The sequence below is a fragment of the Gastrolobium bilobum genome, unplaced genomic scaffold, assembly GCF_033153095.1.
Source record: "Gastrolobium bilobum isolate Gb01-03AN ecotype WA unplaced genomic scaffold, APGP_CSIRO_Gbil_v1 utg3672, whole genome shotgun sequence".
NCBI lineage: Eukaryota > Viridiplantae > Streptophyta > Magnoliopsida > Fabales > Fabaceae > Gastrolobium > Gastrolobium bilobum.
The window spans coordinates 252,068-272,423 of NW_026897371.1; the positions used below are offsets into that span (position 1 = coordinate 252,068).

The 20,356-nt window shown below is 31.3% G+C and overlaps 2 protein-coding genes across 3 annotated transcripts; both read right to left on the minus strand.

The window, feature by feature from the left end:
* Window positions 1–2,488: 2,488 nt before the first annotated feature.
* Window positions 2,489–6,371, minus strand: LOC133306359 (probable auxin efflux carrier component 1c). The gene is made up of 6 exons (XM_061506669.1): window positions 5,006–6,371; window positions 4,653–4,899; window positions 4,442–4,527; window positions 3,808–3,965; window positions 2,874–2,950; window positions 2,489–2,748 (listed from the first exon to the last, which is right to left on the minus strand). The coding sequence occupies exons 1-6, from the start codon at window positions 6,201–6,203 to the stop codon at window positions 2,682–2,684; spliced, it is 1,833 nt and encodes a 610-aa protein (XP_061362653.1). The 5' UTR covers window positions 6,204–6,371; the 3' UTR covers window positions 2,489–2,681.
* A 10,472-nt stretch (window positions 6,372–16,843) lies between these two features.
* Window positions 16,844–19,051, minus strand: LOC133306350 (protein C2-DOMAIN ABA-RELATED 4-like). Of its 2 annotated transcripts, none has more exons than XM_061506652.1 (3): window positions 18,822–19,051; window positions 18,599–18,694; window positions 16,844–17,332 (listed from the first exon to the last, which is right to left on the minus strand). In XM_061506652.1, exons 1-3 carry the CDS (start codon window positions 18,999–19,001, stop codon window positions 17,042–17,044), a joined length of 567 nt encoding a protein of 188 aa, XP_061362636.1. In that variant the 5' UTR covers window positions 19,002–19,051; the 3' UTR covers window positions 16,844–17,041. The 2 variants fall into 2 exon arrangements, with proteins under 2 accessions (XP_061362636.1, XP_061362637.1); XM_061506653.1 differs by having other exon boundaries at window positions 16,853–17,332; window positions 18,846–19,024.
* Between the last annotated feature and the right edge of the window lie 1,305 nt (window positions 19,052–20,356).

The window sequence follows — 20,356 nt, forward strand, 5'->3', positions numbered from 1 at the left end:
CTTAACTGCAGTGACTGTAGAAACATTTTTTCCTATTTTAAAATATGGAATTTTCTTACACTCCATCAATTTGAAAATAATTATTGTTTGAGATTTTAACAAAGATTTAAAAATTCATTAAATATTCTCAATTTTAAAGAAATATAAGTTCATTCGATTATATCATTCTTTGTCTTAGTTAATGTTCTCACAACTTTTTTTTTTAATTTTCTAAAGTGTCAAATAATTTGATTTAAAGAGACAATTATTTTAAAATAGAGAGTACTATGTAAAACACTTAAATTACAAACTTGTTTAAATAATACATTTCCATATTTAAATTTGATTTAAAGTTTTAGCATTACGATCTCTACAACACTTTTTTAAACATACTCTTTATTATGGAGCTGCATCTTACACTTGCTCAATAAAAAAATAAAAAAAAGACAATTACTAAAAGAAATGTTAAATTATTCAATAATAAAAATTGTGTTAAAGTCTTTTGAAAAAAAAAAATGTAATCCCATCTTTGTCACGTTAACTGTGATTTGGGCTTGATTTATAGATTTTCCTCGTTTATAGGTAATATGCAAGGGTTTATTGTGTGTCATTTAAAAAGATACAAATTATTTCTTTTTAGTGACTTACACAAATTATGATCGGTCATACTTTGTATAAATAAGAAAAATTGCTTTTTTTTTTCACTTTACACTTCAGCGATCTGACTGGGGGGAGAGAAAAAAAGCAACTTTTTAGATTTACAGAAAATATGACTAGTCATACTTTGTGTAAATCACCCAAAAGAACACAATTTGTGTCCTTTTAAATGATATTTTTTTCCCAATATGTAATCCTACCGTAAAATTTCATTGAAATTGGTGATCTTCCCTCACCTAGCAAGAATCGTATCCTACCTTGATTTAAATTTTTTTTCCTACTGAAAAAATGTGTTACAGATATTATTAGACAAAGTGTGCGGTTATTCATGATTAAGAGGAAAGTTAAATTTATTGAATTGTGATTATGGAAGTCAAGCCATTTTAATGATATGACAATACAAAATGATAACGTAAGAAAAAAGCCTTTATACTTATTGTATCAAAATCAAATCTTAACAACAAGAATTAAAAAAATATCATTATTTACTTAGCAAACAAATCTCTGCACTCTTGTGGTTAGATTCCTCAATTAATTAAAACCCTCAATTAAACTTCCACCTAAGAATTTAATTAATTTAAGTTTTCCAAACCATATTTTTTTTATATATATTTTCTTTTATATATATCCCAAGATTCATATCGATTACTCAATTAATCTGGTCTTAGTAATATCACATCTAGATTCAAGTTTGAGACCTCTCATTAAGGGTGTTCAATCTTTAGTTTTCCTGTTAAATCTCATTTTACTATAACTGTCCTGACTCAGTGACTCTAACAAAACTCACATGATTAAGTGATAACAAATCTGCCCCAGTTCCCATTTTATAGGAGCATCACCACCCTGTTAAACATTACCTTGTACAATTAATATACCAACTAGAATCTAGAGCAAGTAGAATTGGGGAAGAGGGTTGCTTGAGAACACCCCCTCCTAGGCTTCTATTCTAGTTTACAAAGGGTTCAAAAAGATGTCATGCAAAGGCAGAAAATAGAAACAATGAGTGAAAAGGAAAGGTGTGACAAAAAGGCAATGTGTGTATAACTAAAAGAATATAGATGAAGAAAGGAGCAAGAAGAAAAGAGTGAAAGATAAGGAGAAGAAACTATGGATTATGAATGTTGTCCCCCAATATTCCAATGCTGTCCATTTCAAATCAAACCCCTATCTTGTAACGGGCCCCCCCTTCTTGCACTATGTTAATGTATTTTGCAAAAGCATAAATATGTAGCTTAAGCATCATTGTCGTTGTATTTCACATTTAATTGATCAAGTTCTACTTGGGAATTAAGCTTATACTCACTTAAAGAGTTTAAATTTACAAGAATATTTAGGTTCGATTCACTTCAAAAAAATAATTAGGATCAACATATCAAATATATATATAAGCATTTATTATTTTATTTTTTGAAATAAAAAATTTAAGTGGAGTTAGATACCGATATCTCACTAAGGTCAGAAAGGACCCTCCAACCTCTTTGAGAATTTTCAGAAGAGATTACATATTATCCATCAACAAAATCCTCACATCAGTCAGCGGAGTTTGAATTAATGCCCTTATAGAGTATGGACCAAATCCTTAACCAATTGAGCAGGTTTGCTATAAGCATTTTTTTTTAGTTGAGGCTTGAAAAATTAACTAATGAAGTCCCTTAATTAAGTTTGCCAATTTAATATTGATAGTGCGATCCAAAAATGATGATAACAGTATTAACATCTTCAACCAAGTTTCCATTGCATGCTTTTCCTTCATTTGATGAGTGAAATGGAATCCGAGGTAAAATTTAACGAGATAATCATTTTTTAAAATTAACTACAATCATGATTTTACATTTTTACTAAGAAAGGACAATTCATTCAAAAAGAAAAAAGAAAACAAATACAAAAATAAAAATAAAAAGTTCATCCTGGGGTTTCCTCCTATTCAATTCTCTTGACACTTTTTCTATTCCTTTGAACTTTTTTTCTGATGCTCTACAAGCCTCAACCGAGCTTGTATGTATGTCACATGTGAATCTTGTATCATCATCCATCATTTCATTCATTCACAACCCCATTAAGATGTAGTACACGAGTGTTATAGGCAATGCAATCAACATCCCAAAAATAACACTGCATCCAGTTAAAGAAACTTCATTGGTTAGCATTAAAAGAGAAGAAATTGAATGAAGGAAAAGGAAGGGTGGGAAAAGAAAAAGAAAATTCTCATTGAGCAGCAAGAAGAATTATATACTCACGCTGTGCTTAGAATATCAGGATGTACATTATATTCCTTGGCAAAGACAAATGGCACAATTCCTTGGGGTAGAGCTGCCTGTGTTTTTTTTGGCAATCAGATTCCAAACAAGAAAAACAAACAAACATGTCAATGTTACTATTTCACCCAAAAGCTTAAATTGTTAGACAAAGTTCACGTTAGAAATTTTATATTTCTTTAACACGATTTCAGATAAAAAAAAAGTCCATTAGACTTAAGGATGTACAATACACATGTTCACTTTTTTTTTTGAGTTACCCAACCCTAATTATCTCTTTGAGACGAGTTGGCTCCCTCCGGTATCCCCACGAGCTTCGACTCTTTGAGCCGGCTATGGGACTAATCCGGAGTGCGGGGGAACAGTGATGGCTAAAGGTTCAGCCCCCTCCCAATAATGCATTCAGCGGGAATCGAACACATATCCAACCCCACTAACTCAGCGCCAAATTACCAACTGAGCTGCACACATTGGGTTATGTTCACTTGTCTCTATTAAAGAATTCCAAAATATTTTAATTATTTATTTATTTATTAATAAAGTGGGGTGATGAAAATCGAACTCGTACTTACTTGACCACAATAATGATTTTGTATTTCTCTAATAATGTTAACATTAAAATATTCTATTTTTAAATATATTTTTTCTTCAAACATAATTTTGAATATGTTCTTTCCTAGCCAATTAATATTATCTCCATAGAATTTCAATGCATATTGTTGTACAGTAAATCTCAACCAATTAGAATTTAAATAGAACAATGGAATAACTTTTTTATTTAGATGACAATAAAATAGCTTATCTTAGCAGACAATATATATATTATTATATATGTACAGGTATTTTTGGAGCTTATGCAATCAATATTGTATTGGTTGTGTTAGAAGGGAGCAGAAAAGAGAGAGAAAGAAAAAACCTGAACAATGGCAACATGTAAGAGAACACCTTTGAGCCCAACAGCAATGGAAGCAGCTGCCATGACAGCTGGACCTGTAAGGAATCTCACAGCCATAGCAAAAGATGCTACGGAATTTCCACATGCTATGATCCTCGGTTGCAAAGCCATGAACAGACCTGTCATTCACATCAAAAGCCAAGATTGCAAGCAAGCATGCCTACATCAGTATCACCACAACCATCAAAACACACACACACACACTGTGTCACTCAATCACCCCTTTCTGAATGACCTTTCATCATCATCACCACCACCACCAACCCCACCTTCCTCTCACAACTTTGGCAAAAAGTTATCATAAAAAGAATGAAAAGATTGATAAATGAAACCACCACCATTATCATAATATTATACTATTTGCTTTTTCCTTAGTTATCACACACTCTTTCTTGCTTCTGCTTGCTTACTTGTTTTCTCAAACAAAGCATTTAATAATAATAATAATAACAATCAAAGTTAACATGGAATCAGAATAGATTTTCTGCTCCATCATTTTCATTTTCAATAAAAGAAAATGTCAGAACAAGTTAATTTCCATGTTTTTAATATATCATTTGTCATAAAAAAAAAAAAAAAAACTTTTTATACTAACCAAGACTGAACATGGCCATGCCAAGTCCTGCATCTGACAGTATGGAAATAGATTTTGCTATTATGGCAGGCATCTCAATATTCCACCTGCAAGGAACAACAACACCAGCAACCATAATCAATCAAATTGGAAGGCCAAAGAAAACAAGAAGGAATTGTACATATGAAAAGTGCAAGACATGGAGATATTTTCCAAGAAGACAACAACATACTTGAATGAAACAAGAGACCAAGTGAGGCCAAATAGGCTAGAGTAGGTGTTGGGGTTTCTGATGAGTTTTCTCCAAACCATAATCAATATAAGCCTTGTCATTACACTTGCTGGAGGCATAGTTTTTGGCTTGCCATCTCCAACTTTTTCATCTTCATTTTGATTCATTTCCCTATCCATTCCTCTATTTCCAAAGCTGAATTCATCTTTATCTAGGTAGTCCTCTTGAGTGTTTCTATGACCCTCCACTGATTATCAAAAACCATATCCACAAGCAAAACAGCCACATAAGAAAAAAAAAAAAACCAACCAAAGAGATTAAGATTTAGAAATCCAACTTGGAAAAAAACCAACCTTTTCCTGGAGATACATTCAATTTGACTTCTTTCTGATCATGAGTTCCATATTCATGGCCACCAAACACATCAGAAACTGGTGAAGCACTTGAACTCCAAACAAACATATGAAGGTCCCTATTCCCATCCTCTTGTTTCTGCTGAGCTTGACCATTAGGCCTCTTAGCATTAACATTAGCATTAGCATTAGCAGCAACACTTTTGGACCCAGTAGTGGGAGAGAACATCTCTGGGTTTGGTGCAGGGTAATGACCTGTTCCACCAGGGCCACCATGGTAATGGAACTTTGGCTTACCACTCACAGCACCATCTTCATCATAGTTAGAAGGCCTTGGAGTTGGTCCTCTTGATGCTGAAAGACCATAAACATCAGAGGCACCAAAGTTGGAATTGCGTCCACCAGCCATCATTGAATAGAAATCAGTGTGGTTGAAACTAGAACCTCTTGGCGTTGGGTTCCTAGAAGATTGCAAAGAGTATATCTCAGCATTGGTAAGGTTTGAAGGGCGAGGAGTTGTTGAGGAAAGACCCTGTGACCTTCTTGAGAAGATATCTGATCTTGAAGCATTGGATTTCCTCACAGTTACATGAAGCTTCCCATCTTCTTTGATCTCAGCTTCAGTTTCCAATGGTTGTCTACCATCCAATGACATAACATCAGAATCCACATGGATTGAGACAATGGAACCAGCAGTGTCAGGGAACTGTTCAGAGATTAACATTCTAGCTCCCCTGAACTCAAACATGAACAACATCAAAGTGTACCATATGATACACTGAAGGACCACAATTTGCACCATTAGGCTCCCTGAGAACTCACCATACATCCCTTTAAGCAAAGGGATACCCATAACCAAAGTGTTTGGAAGTGTAGAAAGAGAGAACAAAGTTATAGTCCACTCCAAACAACCCCTTTTGGTCACGTTGCTCCATATAGCAAGAACAACCAAAACTATGATCTTTTGAAGTGTGTCAGCAGCTAAGAACCGAAGGTTCATTTTGTAAGGGTTGTTAGAGGCTATGAAGTGGAAAGAAAGTAAAGGCACAGCAAACAGTGCAACAAAACGGTTGATGCCAGAGCATTGATCAGGGGAGAAGATTTTCCACCATTTCACTGAGCCATAGGCTAATATCATAGCCACATAGAGTGGCACCATTGCTGTCATCACATGGTAGAAGTCTATTAAACTGATCATGACTCAGATAGGGGTAAAGAAAATGGTTTCTGAACTCTTGGAAACTATAGGAGAAGCCGTTCAAGATGAAAGAGAGTTAAAGAATATATAGAAGGTTGAAGTGAAGGTTATGATAGAGTTGGTGGTAGTGATGATGATGATGAAAAGATATATAGGGATATGGGAGAGCATGTGTTTTTGGGTTTTGGGGTAGTGAGTGGGGTTATATGCAGAATACAGCAAATATTTTTTTCAGCTTTGAGAGCTGCAAGAAGGCTTGCACTTGCAGTCCCCAAAGCACAAGGCAGAGAGAGAGAGTTTGGGATTTTGCTTTTTAATTTTCACAGTTTGTTTGTTGTTTTCCTTTTTGTTTTGAACTGTGTTTGGATTTGGGGTTTGGGCAAGGAATGGGGTATTTGATGACTTTGGAAACTTGGGTGGGTGGCTCTACCTTCTGAAATGGGTCCTCAATTTGTCATAAAAAAGCTTAGAAAAAAAGCATTTTGGGTTTGAGGTGAGGATGTCTCCAAGTACTTGTTTTGTAGAGTGCTTTGTAAAGAGCCTCTTTCTCTCTAGATCCACTGTTTTTTTGTTTTTTTTTTATAAAGAAAATTAAACAAATAAATATAAAGTTTATATGTTGTTGTTTAATGACTTTAATCATATAAATTGACAGAATAGGACTGTTAAATAATTAAATTTATATTTCAATAGTTGTTTCTGTTCAAATGTATATAATTTGATGTAGGATATTCATACCATCATTTTTTTCTATTATAAATCAACTACAATTCTAATTATCGTTAGATCAATTTTTTCAGCAAAAAATGTGCTAAAGAGAGAGAAAAAAGTTGCTGAAAAGTTAGATTCAATGGTTATTAGAATGATAGTGAATTGGTAGTAAAAAAAATGGTAGTATGAATATTATACCTCTAAATTTATTGAAGAATATAAAGAAAGGACCGCTGAAAAATAATATAAATGCTTAACAAAGGTGTTATATTAATTCGGAAAATCTAGAACGTGGTGTCATTTATTGTTGGAATTAATTTTGTTTATAGATAAGAAGTTTGATTTAGAAAATGTGTGTTTTTCATCACTAAATGGATGTGTTATTTCATTGTGGAATTAGTGTAATTTAAATAGTGACCATATGTTTTTTATAAATAAATTACGAATCAAATTTTTCTTTTTTTTTTTGGAAGTTTTACCTATTAGTCTTTTGCACATTCTTTTGTATTTGCACCATTCAATTTTAGTGTGATTGATTAGATATAGATTGAGTCCGATTGAGTTATTCTATGTGAAAGTATCATCACAAGAATAGAGACAATTTATTTTATTATGGGAAATAATTGTCCATGAATCTTTGGGCAAAATTATCTTAAGGACACAATGTCAAATAATGAGTTCATATTTTTCTTCTTGAATTCATGGAATTACATTTGTTGTTGAAACAATTTTTCTAACACAAATTATCCTCTCATAATTATTTTTGACATAATTTTTCTAACATTTATGGGGAATGATATTGTAACAACCAATTAGTGTTACTATCAATGTTACTATCAATCAATTTCACCGTTAGATCGATTATGTTGATCCAACGGTTATATTTATTTTCATCTTTGTATGGTTATGATTTTTCATATTTAATACTTTATATTTATTTACATCTTCGTATAGTCATGATTTCTCATATTTAATGCTTTCACATTAAATACAGGGAATCATAACCATACAAAGGTGAAAATAAATATAACCGTTAGATCAACATAAGATCTAACGATGAAATTGATTGGTAGTAACACTAATTGATTGTTACAATTTCCTACCCCAACATTTATAACTATATTATTGTCATCATTGTTATCCTAGAACAAAAGGATTAAGATGGTTAAATTTAAATTCTTGTGCAGTTTGGTATTTTTTATTTATTTTTTTCACGAGCATGGCAAAAGATAAAACCATTTTTATAGATTATATGTAAAGAATGAAATGAAGTTTTAAATTATGGAACTAATGCATTTAGACTAATGATGCTCACAAATTGAACAAGATATCTGTCAATTGACAAACTGAAAGGGAAACAAATATTAGAGTGAATTTGGAATGTTAAAAAATAAGAAACGATTTAATATTTAATTTTTTTATGAATTTCATTCCTTGTATTTTATATTTCCAATCGACTTTACTAAGATATAGTAAAAATTGATTTAGTTTTAAATTTCACTAAATAAATTAACTATTTTATTCTTGTCGAATAGTCTATTTAATAAAATGAAAAGAAATCAAATTAAATTAAATAGCCTACATGAAATGATTGTGGAACCACTTTGGAAAAAAGTTGGATGAATTAAGATGGAGACTCCATGCTCCAAGATAAGGGCATATGGAAGTTCCAAAAATTGGAGTGTAGAGAGAAGAGAGGACAAATGGAAGAGGTGAAGAGGGTAAAAACCATCACGTGGACATGAACTGTCCTTTTCCCAACCATATCTAATAGGGTTGCCACTTCCAACAGCTTCGGGTTCATTTTGTTAGGTGGGATTATAGGGCACTCCCTCGTGTTATGTTTATTCAAAGCGAAATATATTTTTATAATTTTATTTTATGCACATATAAAAAATAGGCGAGTCTTATTTTTTTCTCTCTCTTTTCTTTAGTGGATTCTATCTATTTTTTTTATGTATTGCATAAAATAAATAAATAGGTCTCATGTAACATGAGAAACATATTCTCTTTATTTAAAATAAATAAATGGCGCAGTAAAATAGAAACCAAAGTTTGTGTTCCATGTTTCAGCAGAGAATAGAAACAATCAACTTCAATTTGTTCCAGGAAAAGAATATTATGGAGAATAAAGCATGTCAAGACAAGGTATCAGTGTATCACTATCTTCTTGATTGGGAAATAAAGAAAGAAATGAAAGCCATGCAGTTAATTCTCCGAAAATTTGTAATCTTTACTTTTTTAAAGTTTCTCAGATATTTTGATTGTATTCTTAAAATTATATATATTTTTCATTGTTGAAGTACGTTTTAATACATAATTCACAAAAGATGAATTAATATTAATGTATTTATTGTTGTGCTGACTGAAGTTAAACCAATAAAGGAATAAGGACGTAAAGTGAAGTAGAAACAATTGAATTGCAGGAAAGAGATATTACTCCAACATTAATAGGATTCCAGATTGGTCACACTAGCCCCATTCACTAGGCCAGCCATTAAAACTCATATATAAGGTTACATTTAGATGGTTTCATTTCCGCACATTTCACATTTTATACATTAGGTGAGTGTGCTTGCTTCACATTTAATGAAATCCATAAGGAAAAAATGGTTATGCCTCATCATCAGGGAATCTTTTCCACTTATTTATACATCTCTTCATCGTAGAAGAAACACCTTTGAGGGAATAAATCTTAGGTGCATCTGTTGCACTTAAATTCAGTGTATTCCGCCAATGAAAACATTACACGTAAGAGCAGAGAGAGAGAGAGAGAGAGAATTTTGGCTGATATATAATGTTTCCATTGATGGAATGCACTGAATCTTTGGTATAACAGTAGCACCAAAGATTTATTACCTTTTAGGCTTTATCACATCATTTCCAAAGTTGTTACGCTATTAAATTCTCACCACAGAACCATTGTGATTTGTGCCCAACCATGGTAGTTAAAATCTCGATTTAAAACTGCGATTTTACGATTTTTTTTCAATCAAAACGATTTTATCAAAATTTCAAACGCTTTTACGATTTTTGTTACATTAAAATTTGACGATTTATGATTTTTTATCCTCCTTTCAATTTTAGATAAAATCTCAATTTTAACTGCCCAACACATTCCCTTGACTCTCAACCTTTGCCTTAGACACTACTAACGATAACTCTCTATTGAGTTTAGGTCTATACTTATGTATCATAGATCACTATTATAGATACTATGCCCCATGGTGGAAAACATATCCTATTCCATCACCTAAATAGTTCAAGTATAGTCTTATTTGTAGTTCTAATAGGAAGCTTCAAATTAGAGTTACTTTATTCTAGTCACTATTTAATACAGCTACTAACTCTTCTCTAATTCTTCATATTCCAAACAGATTCAAGTCCATGCATTGAGGAATGTTCGGGATCAAAGAATGCTCAATTTCATAGAATATTCAGATTCATAGAATACTCTGGTTTTTAGAATAAGGAATTGAACCCACTCCATATAATTCTTCACTTTGGTGAAAACTCCAAATTGTTCAAATTTGCAGAAAATTGATCAAATGCAAACAGTAGTGATTATGTTTTATCCCAGTTATCACTTTAGTTATCACACTGCTTGATTTTATATTGAATCAATTTTCTCAAAGAAAAGCATTCCTCCTATTAACATCTCTGATAAAATGGTAACACACATCAATGTGTTTTATCCAAGATTGTTGAACTTGATTCTTTGCTGAGTTAATTGCTCTTTGCATGCCTCAAACTATTTATAATTTCTCACCTTAATTGGTCTATTTGCTGCAATTGAGTCATGTTGTTGAAGTGGTGCTTGAACAATTTCTTCTAAATTTTTAGAGTTGGAATTATCTACTGTAAAAATTTTCACAATTGACCTTTCAATCTCCACCTGTTTAGAAACTTCCTCTGCATTGGTTTTCTACTGAAATTTTGCATGCTTATCTATTTTAACACATGAATATGTATTGAGATCATATCCCAATTCTTCAATTAGGCCATGTAACCATATGCCCCCCCCTAAATGCTTCAGTTACAACCATATACTCTCTACTTTCAAGTGAGACACTTGTTAAATGATAATTTCTAATTACCAAAAGTATTTGTGAAGAATTTTGGTATGTAGCAGCATATGCTGAGTTACCATCATTGTGTTTTGTGGCCATTCCACAAAGCATCATCATGGTAAAATCTTACAGTATCACCCCTAATATTTAGCCTCATGAAATGGAGCCTCAATGCTATGCCAAATTAGAATTTACACTCTGCATTAACTATCAAATTGATTCTTGGCAAACTAACAAATAATAAGAATAATGGGGTTTAGGAATCCATCTTAAAAAGATACTTTACTCTTTTTAAATATGAAGGACAAACACTAAAGCAAAAGACTACTACTAACAGTAGCTTTAGTGGTAAAAAAATTAAAATTCAACAATTGAAAGAATTATGCAACTTTAAGTGTTTGAGTATGTAAAGAACTTGTAAGAAAGGATAACTTATAGTGAGGAAATAAAAATTATTTCCTTCGTACATATAAAAATATATGAGATTTATGTGGAGTCATGTGAAAAGAAAAGAGAAAAAAAGAAAACATGAGTTTTACATACTTTTATGTATGTCTTTTATCTCCTATAACATAATAGATATTAAACCCTAATAACAAAGACTAAAATTGATTTTTGTATTTTACTTTTCACTTTCATTTTACTTGCTTGGTGAAAATGCATTTTTTACCAAAAGCAAGAAAATAAAATTGCATACATAGAGATAATCCTTCTCCTAGGAATGATAACTCAAGCATGCGTTGAAGTCAATGATGGAGGCCATAAGGATCATTACTCAGTGGAGAATGAAAATAAAGGGATTGGGGAACACTGATTGGCATGTTTATCTGCACGCATTGCAACAGGTTTTTGTGTTTCCTAAGAGCTTAAATTGAATGCACGCATTTGATTTGTTTAATTTCATTGTTCTTTAATCTATAAACTTGTTTGTCTTATTTACCTCTTGGTTAACCCCTTGAATGAATGCGTAATCTTTTTGCATTAAAAAAAAATTAAAAAAAAAAAGAATTCACTTGTTCCCAATACGTGCCCTTCAATTTTTTAATTGGCTAACAAAAATGGGTGGCTAACACACCCATTTAATGCAATTTTAAACATGGAATACACCAACAGTTAGGAACATGTATGCAATGTATCTGAACAATTTGTGGAGTTTGATAAAGGAATTTATGTATTTAGGGAATGAGGCTTAAAATGTTTAGCAAATATATATGATTCAAAAGAGTAAAGGATTTCTTTAGTCAATAGAGATAAGTTATCTCCGGTAAGTTCAAAACGACGTCTTTTTGAGACGAAAATCAAGGTGTTTTTGTAATTATAATATATTGTAGGGTTATATTAGTTTTTATCATTATAATTTTTAATCGTATAATTCCAAAACGATGTCGTTTTGAGCTCACTGGATATAACTTTATTTTTGGTGACCCGAGAAATATTTTTTCCATTGAAAATTATGCACATCTTTCCTGAAGATGAAACCTCATGCTCTGAACTATGTGATATACAATGTAGACATAAGTTAATATACATAATTTAGATATTGCTCATTATTATTATTTTTCTTGTTCTCCCCACAGTTCTTTGGTTCATCTAATCAAGGAAATAGGAAGATAATTGATGAGACAAAACAAGAAAGCAGTGGGATAATTCTGTTGCAGACATGTTTTTGCCGTGGTTGCATGGGCAATTGGATTGTAGATAAGGAAACCAACTTTTTGGGAAAGAAAAACGATTAAGATAAAATGCTACACATAAAAGCTACTTTTATATTAATATAATAAAATTATTAATATGATATTTACCTAATAATTTAATTTTTATATTAAATTAGTCATTTTACCTATGTGATTAAATGGTCATGAATTCATACCTCATTGCCCATTTTATAAACGAATAATCAAATAGATGAGTCTATATATTGTTTACTCTTGAAACTGAGTGAGTTCTGATGTGAAACAAAATAAATCATGGAACAATTGTAGTTAGAAGAAAGGGTTTTGTAAGAGTTATGTGGTAGGAAAAGTAATTTTCTTATGTTATAGAGATTCCTTTTGCGTGCCAGAGTTTTTTTTTTTTTGGTTTTAAAAATTGCAAGTCCTACAAATTATTGTGTGTGTAGGAAAGTTCTTGTAGTCATATTAAATAATAGATGAAAAATCCTAGAAGAAAAAGGTTTTACTCAAACTCATAGTTTGAGATAAGATAGACTTGAGAATAGCTAGGAAATTTATTTATTTTTTTGAATATATCCATATATTAATTGAGTATCTGACCAGGACAGTTCGAATATGATTTGACCTATTATAGGGGATAGACTCTTTGAAGACCATTTTCTTTATCTGCAAAGATCTTTAATTAGAGGGAACAAATTCCTTATCACGTAAATCAATATTTATTTATTGTTTCTTATTTTGTGTTACATATCATTGAAAACCTATTTTTAACCTTTTAGCAATATCAACGGCTATGAATATCCAATTGATTTTTTCTAGATTTACACAAGATATATATATATATATATATTTCTCCGGCAACTTGAGATAAGTTTATCTTCGACCACCTCAAAACTACGTCGTTTTGTTTATTTATTTTCTTATATTAATTGGTTCACTTTTGAATGGTTATGATTTTCTTTTTCTCTCTTCCTTTATCACCATTGATCTATCTTTGTACGGTATCATTTAGTAGCCGGAGATAGAGTTATCTCCGGCAGCTTGAGAAACGGTAAGCCCATATATATATATATATATATATATATATATATATATATATATATATATATATATATATATATATGTTGCACCAACATCGACTCGGGATACGACACCCCGACACATTAATTCTAAAAATTATTAAATTTCGACAAGTTAGGATATATTTTGATATTATATAATAATTTTAATTTATGTAGTGTATATTATATTTAATATTCAATAATTTAATAAAAATTAAAGCTACACTTATAATACCCATCAATTTTATAAAGAAACATAAGATATTCTAAATATTTATATTAAACTCAATAAAATGGTAATCGTAATTCAACGAATCTAATAGTTAGAATTCAAAATGCAACGCAACGTAACCTTGAAATCCTTTTTAAGTCTTTGCAACAAGTATTGAAATGTCGGGACGTATCGAAGTGTCAAAAAGTATCGGAGATGACACGTCGAGATTTTTGAAGACTCGGTGCTTGATAGTATACAACAATAGAAAAAGGTAGGGAAGGGCAAGGAAGAAAATATATGTGTTCGATTCCCGCTGAATGCATTCTTGGGGAGGGGCTGAACCTTTAGCCATCACTGTTCCCCCGCACTCCGGATTAGTCCCATAGCCGGCTCAAAGAGTCGAAGCTCGTGGGGATACCGGAGAGAGCCAACTCGTCTCAAAGAGATAATTAAGGTTGAGTAACTCCAAAAAAAAAAAAAAAAACTTTTAATTTACTTTCACATCTTGGGTCAATCCTAAACTATTGATTTTTCGTCATATATATGATTACTTGATAAGTAGCACTTTTACTTTAATTTTAATCACTATTCATTATCTTATCGTTGACTAAAAAAAATAAAATGTAAAACATAATTTATATCTCCAATCTTTTTTTTTTTTTACTATTTATCTCTTTAGACTTTGATTTGTATGTCTTTTTTTTTAACTATTTTTGTTTTGTTTTTACCTCTTTTATTTCTTTAAATGTACCAGAAAAAAAGTAAAAGAAAATCTATCTCGTAGGTAACTTTGATTCAATGTAAAGGGGTTTGTCCAAAAGTATCTTCAGTGTGCAAGATTATCTAGTTATATTTTATTGATTAAATGGGGCTCCTCTGGTCTCTGTTGATTGTTAAATTAGTAAAAGTACCTAATATAGGAGAGCTTTTTTGGTAGTATGTATCTATATCATTTTTCAAATTAGTAAATCATCATGACAAAAAAAAAAAAAGTATGGACTCAAATGGTATAGAATTTTTTTTTTAATTTGGGAAAAAAGGAGTACCAAATTTGGTACTCTGTATTAAAAAGAAATCCCTTATATAGGTGTTGGTTGATTTTTTAACTTTTAAATTTGTATTAGTTCTTATCGCAAGATATATATAACTTTTAAAAAAATCCCGAATTTGGTACTATCGCAGGAAGAACTACAACAAGTATTTTTTTCCCCTTTCGGTTATTTGCCCATGAATAATGACTACTGTTAGACATTAATAATTTGTGATAATTTGAGTTTTCTAGTGTACGACACACTAAAAAAAAAACTAAGGGGAAATTATTGATGAGAAAAATTAAAAGTTATCATACGTTCATAAGTTATTAGTCAGGTGATTTTCCGTTTTCATGAAAATATAAAACATTGCTAAAGGTTTTTATTAATGGTTATTCACTTTATAATTTCCTCTTTGAAACTCATTTTACATTTTCAAAGTGAGAGTTTAAGAAAGACAAAATTGAATCCTAAAATCAGAGAAAATAGTGTTAGGAGACAAATCTCTAATATTAATCTAACAGTGCTTGAATAAAAAAAATAGTAAAAAAATTTTGGGCTCTTCATGGCCTTCACTTTGGTGTGTCAAAGGGGACACTGCACCCAGCTAACTAGCACTTATTACACGGGCCAACTACGTGTCCAAATGCTGAAGACAATACTTGGGCCCAGTAAACTTTGTATTATTAAATGTATATGAGAAATTCTTACCCACTTTGTACTATTAAATGTATTTCACTTCATATATTAATTGCATTCAAAATATAGTTGTATTTCACTTCATATATTAATTGCATTCAAAATAGTGTTAAAGTGAAAAATAATAATGGTTCACATGGTCAAAATAGTATACATTCAAAGGTATAGAAGCAAGAGAAATTTCTTGGTCACAGACATGCCATACATTCACACTTCATGTACTAGTCACATTCACAATGGGTAAATTGCGAAGGTTATATTTAGAAAAAGAGTGTGATATTTGAAGATTTTCTAAAAGGAATGGTTTAAAGATTTTGATTTCAATTTCTTGTACCAGGCAGAGAGAGTCAAAAGTAGCACTCACTGGAAAATCATTTTTATCCCTCCTCTTTAAAAGAAGTAAAATATAGTCAGTGTATCTAACACGAGAACACTTATAGTATACTTCTATTCCAAATTTCATCCCATTTTCAAATCAAACATGAGATGAAATAATTGATTAGGAAACCACTTTAAGATGCAAACCACTTTACTTTCTATATTGTTTTAAGTACACTTTGATGTATATGCAGTGTGAATAATTAAAACCATTTTAAAAGCAGTTTAAGTGAACCAAATTTACAATCCAAATGACTAACAAAGATGATGCAATTACTGAATGGAAGTAGTATGCATACCATTACTCTTTATTATCTTACTTAGTGCCAAGTGACATGCACAGTTCAAACATTAGTCGAGATAAGTATGATACAAGGATTCGTCATTTAGAACAAAGAACTCTTCCAAATATTAGAGTTAAAGAAACACGTGTGCGCGCACCATTGTTCCAACAAAAGTGCTTAGAAAGGTGTAACTAATTTTCTTCCAAGTGTTAAGATAGTGTGAATTAAGTTCTTCCATTCAAACTATCTTAACACTTACGAAAACTAAGTACGCCGTTTTAAGCACACTTTTGAATTAGGCTAGAACAAGGGGATTAACGTAATAAGGTAGAAGTGTGGCATATGGAACCAAACCAAAACCACCACCACCCTTCCAATACACACTGAGAACCAGCTGAGTTTCCTATGAAGAGGAAACATGTATTCAGCAACATTAAACCCCAATTAACGAGGGTTGAGGTGAAGACAATCCTTATACGCAAGCTTATCTTGCATTATCTGTATTAAACAACATGTGAAGAAAAAAACACAAACTAAAGGATGGATTTTAAAACATGACAAAAGGAATTTCTCAACTGTACTAATGCATTACAAACTAGAATAAAAACAAGTTCAGTATGTTCCTCAAGTCTTAGCAAAACTTGACAAAACAAGGTAATAGAGGGCAGAAGCCAGCTTATAAGCATAAAGTTGTAAATACATAAACATCCCAAAATATCACAAACCCTTAGAACCGGGAAGATCAATCCAATGCAGTTGGATTTCAACTTCACCACATTCCACATTTCGCAACCTAAGGATCATATCTTGAATAACCTTGCCGTTGCTATAAGTTATACAGCTCTCATCTACAAGACAGTTATGATCACTTGGTTGTATTCTTGTGACTACAGTACCAGTTGGGAGGCCAGTTAAGTTCATCCTCAAGGCCTCTATAAAGGGCAAGATTTCGAACTCAGCATCTCCCATTTTGTCATCTTTGCTAAAAGTGTCATGGTCATAAACAGTCTACAATTGGAAAGGATCAACCATCAACCAATGAACAAACCAATAGAATAAACAAAAATTGATTTATCAGAACATGTCAAAGAGAAAAAAAAAATACCAAAAGAATTATTAGATAGTTTAAACAAAGCAATTCATAAAGTGGTATACATAGTTGTTCAATTACAGATAGTCCAAAATTGTTTCAGGTTTAACTGTGTACCATCATATGTGGATAGTCTGAACGCATTCTTACTTTTGTTTTTATGAATATATATATATATATATATATATATATATATATATATATATATGAGGAAGGTTATACTTACAATTTTTTTTTACAACCTCTTATAACTATATATCATAACCGTTGATTTCCGTCGATCAACGGTTGTCATTTATTATGAATTAATAATTAATTAATGAGTTTAATTTGCGAAAATCATAACCGTTGATTGGTGGAAATCAACGGTCATGATATATGGTTGTAAGAGGTTGTAAAAAAAAAGTTGTAACTATAACCTCTCCCTATGTATATATATATATATATGAGACAGGATCCTTTGACACGGTGTCAAATTTAAAGTTTGACACCTCATCTAAGAGCTGTTAGATAAAAAAAATCAATGGTGTCACATGCTTACAAATCAGAGTCGTTGATCTTTTTTGATCTAACGGCTATCAGATGAGGTGTCAAAATTCAAATTTGACACCGATGTCAAAATTCAAATTTGACACCGATGTCAAAGGATCCTACCTCTATATATATATATATATATTTTTTTTTTTTTCTTCCAAGCATAGAGACAAAGACCACATGAACAATTTTTAATCATTTTTAACATGACCCATAAACCAAAAAATAAACAAATAAATAAATGAACTGTTATGGACTCGTATAAGGCGTGTATTCTTGAGGGCACAATAAAGAGCAACACAAATCAAGAAGGTAATTTTACACAATCTTATCATAATTGCTATATACTTAGATTTACCATTAGATATTGTAAAGGTCCAAAATTTCAATACTCTGTAAATAAGAGATAAAATCTACAGATATAACTAATCTCTCTGTTAGTGTTATGCTATCATTGTGCACATACAACACCCTTTGTCAAAGGCCATATTTGTGCACAGTGATCTAACACTTCAAGGTTATCTCATTCATAAATACACAGATCCGAAATAAATTTACTAGTCTTATACTAGACAATTTTGTCGTCCAGACAAAACAGAAACTCTTTAAAAAAAGAAAGAAGGCATGAACTAATGAATTAAGTGACTTACCAGTGAGACAGGTAGATTCGGATTTGTAATAGAAAGCGTGAGGTCTTCATTCCACTCAGGATTAACATCCTTCTTAATCACACGAGTCTTAAGTTTCTGTAGGGGGAAAAAAGTTACGATTTTACATGATTTAGACAAGATCTATTAGGATTAAAAATAGCATGTAAAGGTTATCAAAAAAAAAAAGCATGTAAAATGCTTAAATCAATAGAATTATGCAAACAAAATTTAAGAGAGAGAGAGAAACCTGGTTGGACATCTTAATAACAACATAAGGATCGCTGCTGCGAACATCACGAACGGCGAGGTTGACACCACGCTTGACACGAACCCTTAGAAGGCCTAGCAGGTTCTCCATCAGAGACTTTGGTGTTGAACTTGAATCTGATTGTGAATTCTCCATTTTCTTTTCTTTTTCTTTTCTTTTATAATAATAATAATAATAATATATTATTATTATTATCTGAACACGTAACTAGCACATCAAAAAAAATCTGAATAAACAATTCGTAGAAGGTAAAGCTGTGACCCACCAGATAATAAATATATCATCACAGGCAGAGAAGATGAGAGAGAGATATGGGACCCACCAGTTTGTAGAAGGGATAGCTGTAATGAATTTATTGAAGATGATGAAACCTTAACGATTACAAAGTCAGACAATGTTTGTTTTGTTGATTTGTTTTGTTTTTTTGTTTTGGGGAATGAGATTCGGTGGTTTCTTTAAGCAGTTACTTCGATTGGAGGGACCCATCAACCAACGTTTCCCACGTTATCTTCTTCTACCCACAACTTTTCCTTTTCCTTTTTATTTTTATTTTCATATGAAATTTTTTTTTTTTTTTTTAATATTTCAATTGGTTTATCGATTTACGACTAGTCTGATTTGGAACGGGTTCCAGAATTAAAGTTTTAAATCTCTCCCAAAAATAATAATAGAGAGGATCAAATGTATGCTATCAACACACCTATTTAATTTCCGTCGCCAACAAATATGAAATCTTTGGCCTAAATGTTCACAATTTTTTTATCTCTTTATCCGTGACATTTCAGATTTATGAAGCACCGACACTTCAAAACTTCCAATGTGTCGTGTCCGACACTTCAACGCGCGTTGTAGAAACTCAAAAAAAATTCAAAGGTTGCGTTGCGCTTTTAGTTCTAACTATTATATTCGTTGGATTACTATTACTATTTTATTGAATTTAATATAAATATTTGTAATATCTTATGTTTCTTTGCAAAATTAATGGGTATTATAAGTTTAGCTTTATTTTTTTATTAAATTATTGAATATTAAATATAATATACGCAACATAAATTAAAAATATTATTCAATATCAAAACTTGTCCTACCATGTTGAAATCTAATATTTTTAAAATTAACGTGTCATATCGTGTCTGGTGTGCTGTGTCAATATCGATGCTACATAGTTTGAGATCGTTTCAAAAAAATTAAATGGAGATTTCTTTCCTCTCTTTTTTTCCCACTAGTAATTAATGAGTAAACTTAGTTGTATATTCAATTTAACTGATATATACATGCAAAAATTTACTTGGTATATATATATATAGGAAAAAATGTGTATTATTTTAAAGGGTGTAAAATTGTGTCATTTTAAAGGGTGTAAAATTGTGTCATTTTAAGTGAGAGAAAGAGATAGATAAAGGAGGAGAGAGTGTTGACAAAAAAATATAAAGGTGTGGGTCCCACCTCTTTGTAAGAATGAAATAACATAAGTTGTGTCATTTTAAAGG

What these genes read in the sequence shown, in the direction of transcription:
- LOC133306359 (XM_061506669.1), bottom strand. Translation starts at nt 6,203, where the DNA reads ATGATCAGTTTAATAGACTTCTACCATGTGATGACAGCAATGGTGCCA. An exon ending in GAATGTATCTCCAGGAAAAG is followed by an intron (nt 4,900 to 5,005) that starts GTTGGTTTTTTT and finishes TTTGATAATCAG; the next exon opens with TGGAGGGTCATAGAAACACT. An exon ending in CCTGATATTCTAAGCACAGC is followed by an intron (nt 2,749 to 2,873) that starts GTGAGTATATAA and finishes AACTGGATGCAG; the next exon opens with TGTTATTTTTGGGATGTTGA.
- LOC133306350 (XM_061506652.1), bottom strand. Translation starts at nt 19,001, where the DNA reads ATGGAGAATTCACAATCAGATTCAAGTTCAACACCAAAGTCTCTGATG. An exon ending in CTCTCTCTCTCTTAAATTTT is followed by an intron (nt 18,695 to 18,821) that starts GTTTGCATAATT and finishes TTCCCCCTACAG; the next exon opens with AAACTTAAGACTCGTGTGAT. An exon ending in CGAATCTACCTGTCTCACTG is followed by an intron (nt 17,333 to 18,598) that starts GTAAGTCACTTA and finishes TTCCAATTGTAG; the next exon opens with ACTGTTTATGACCATGACAC.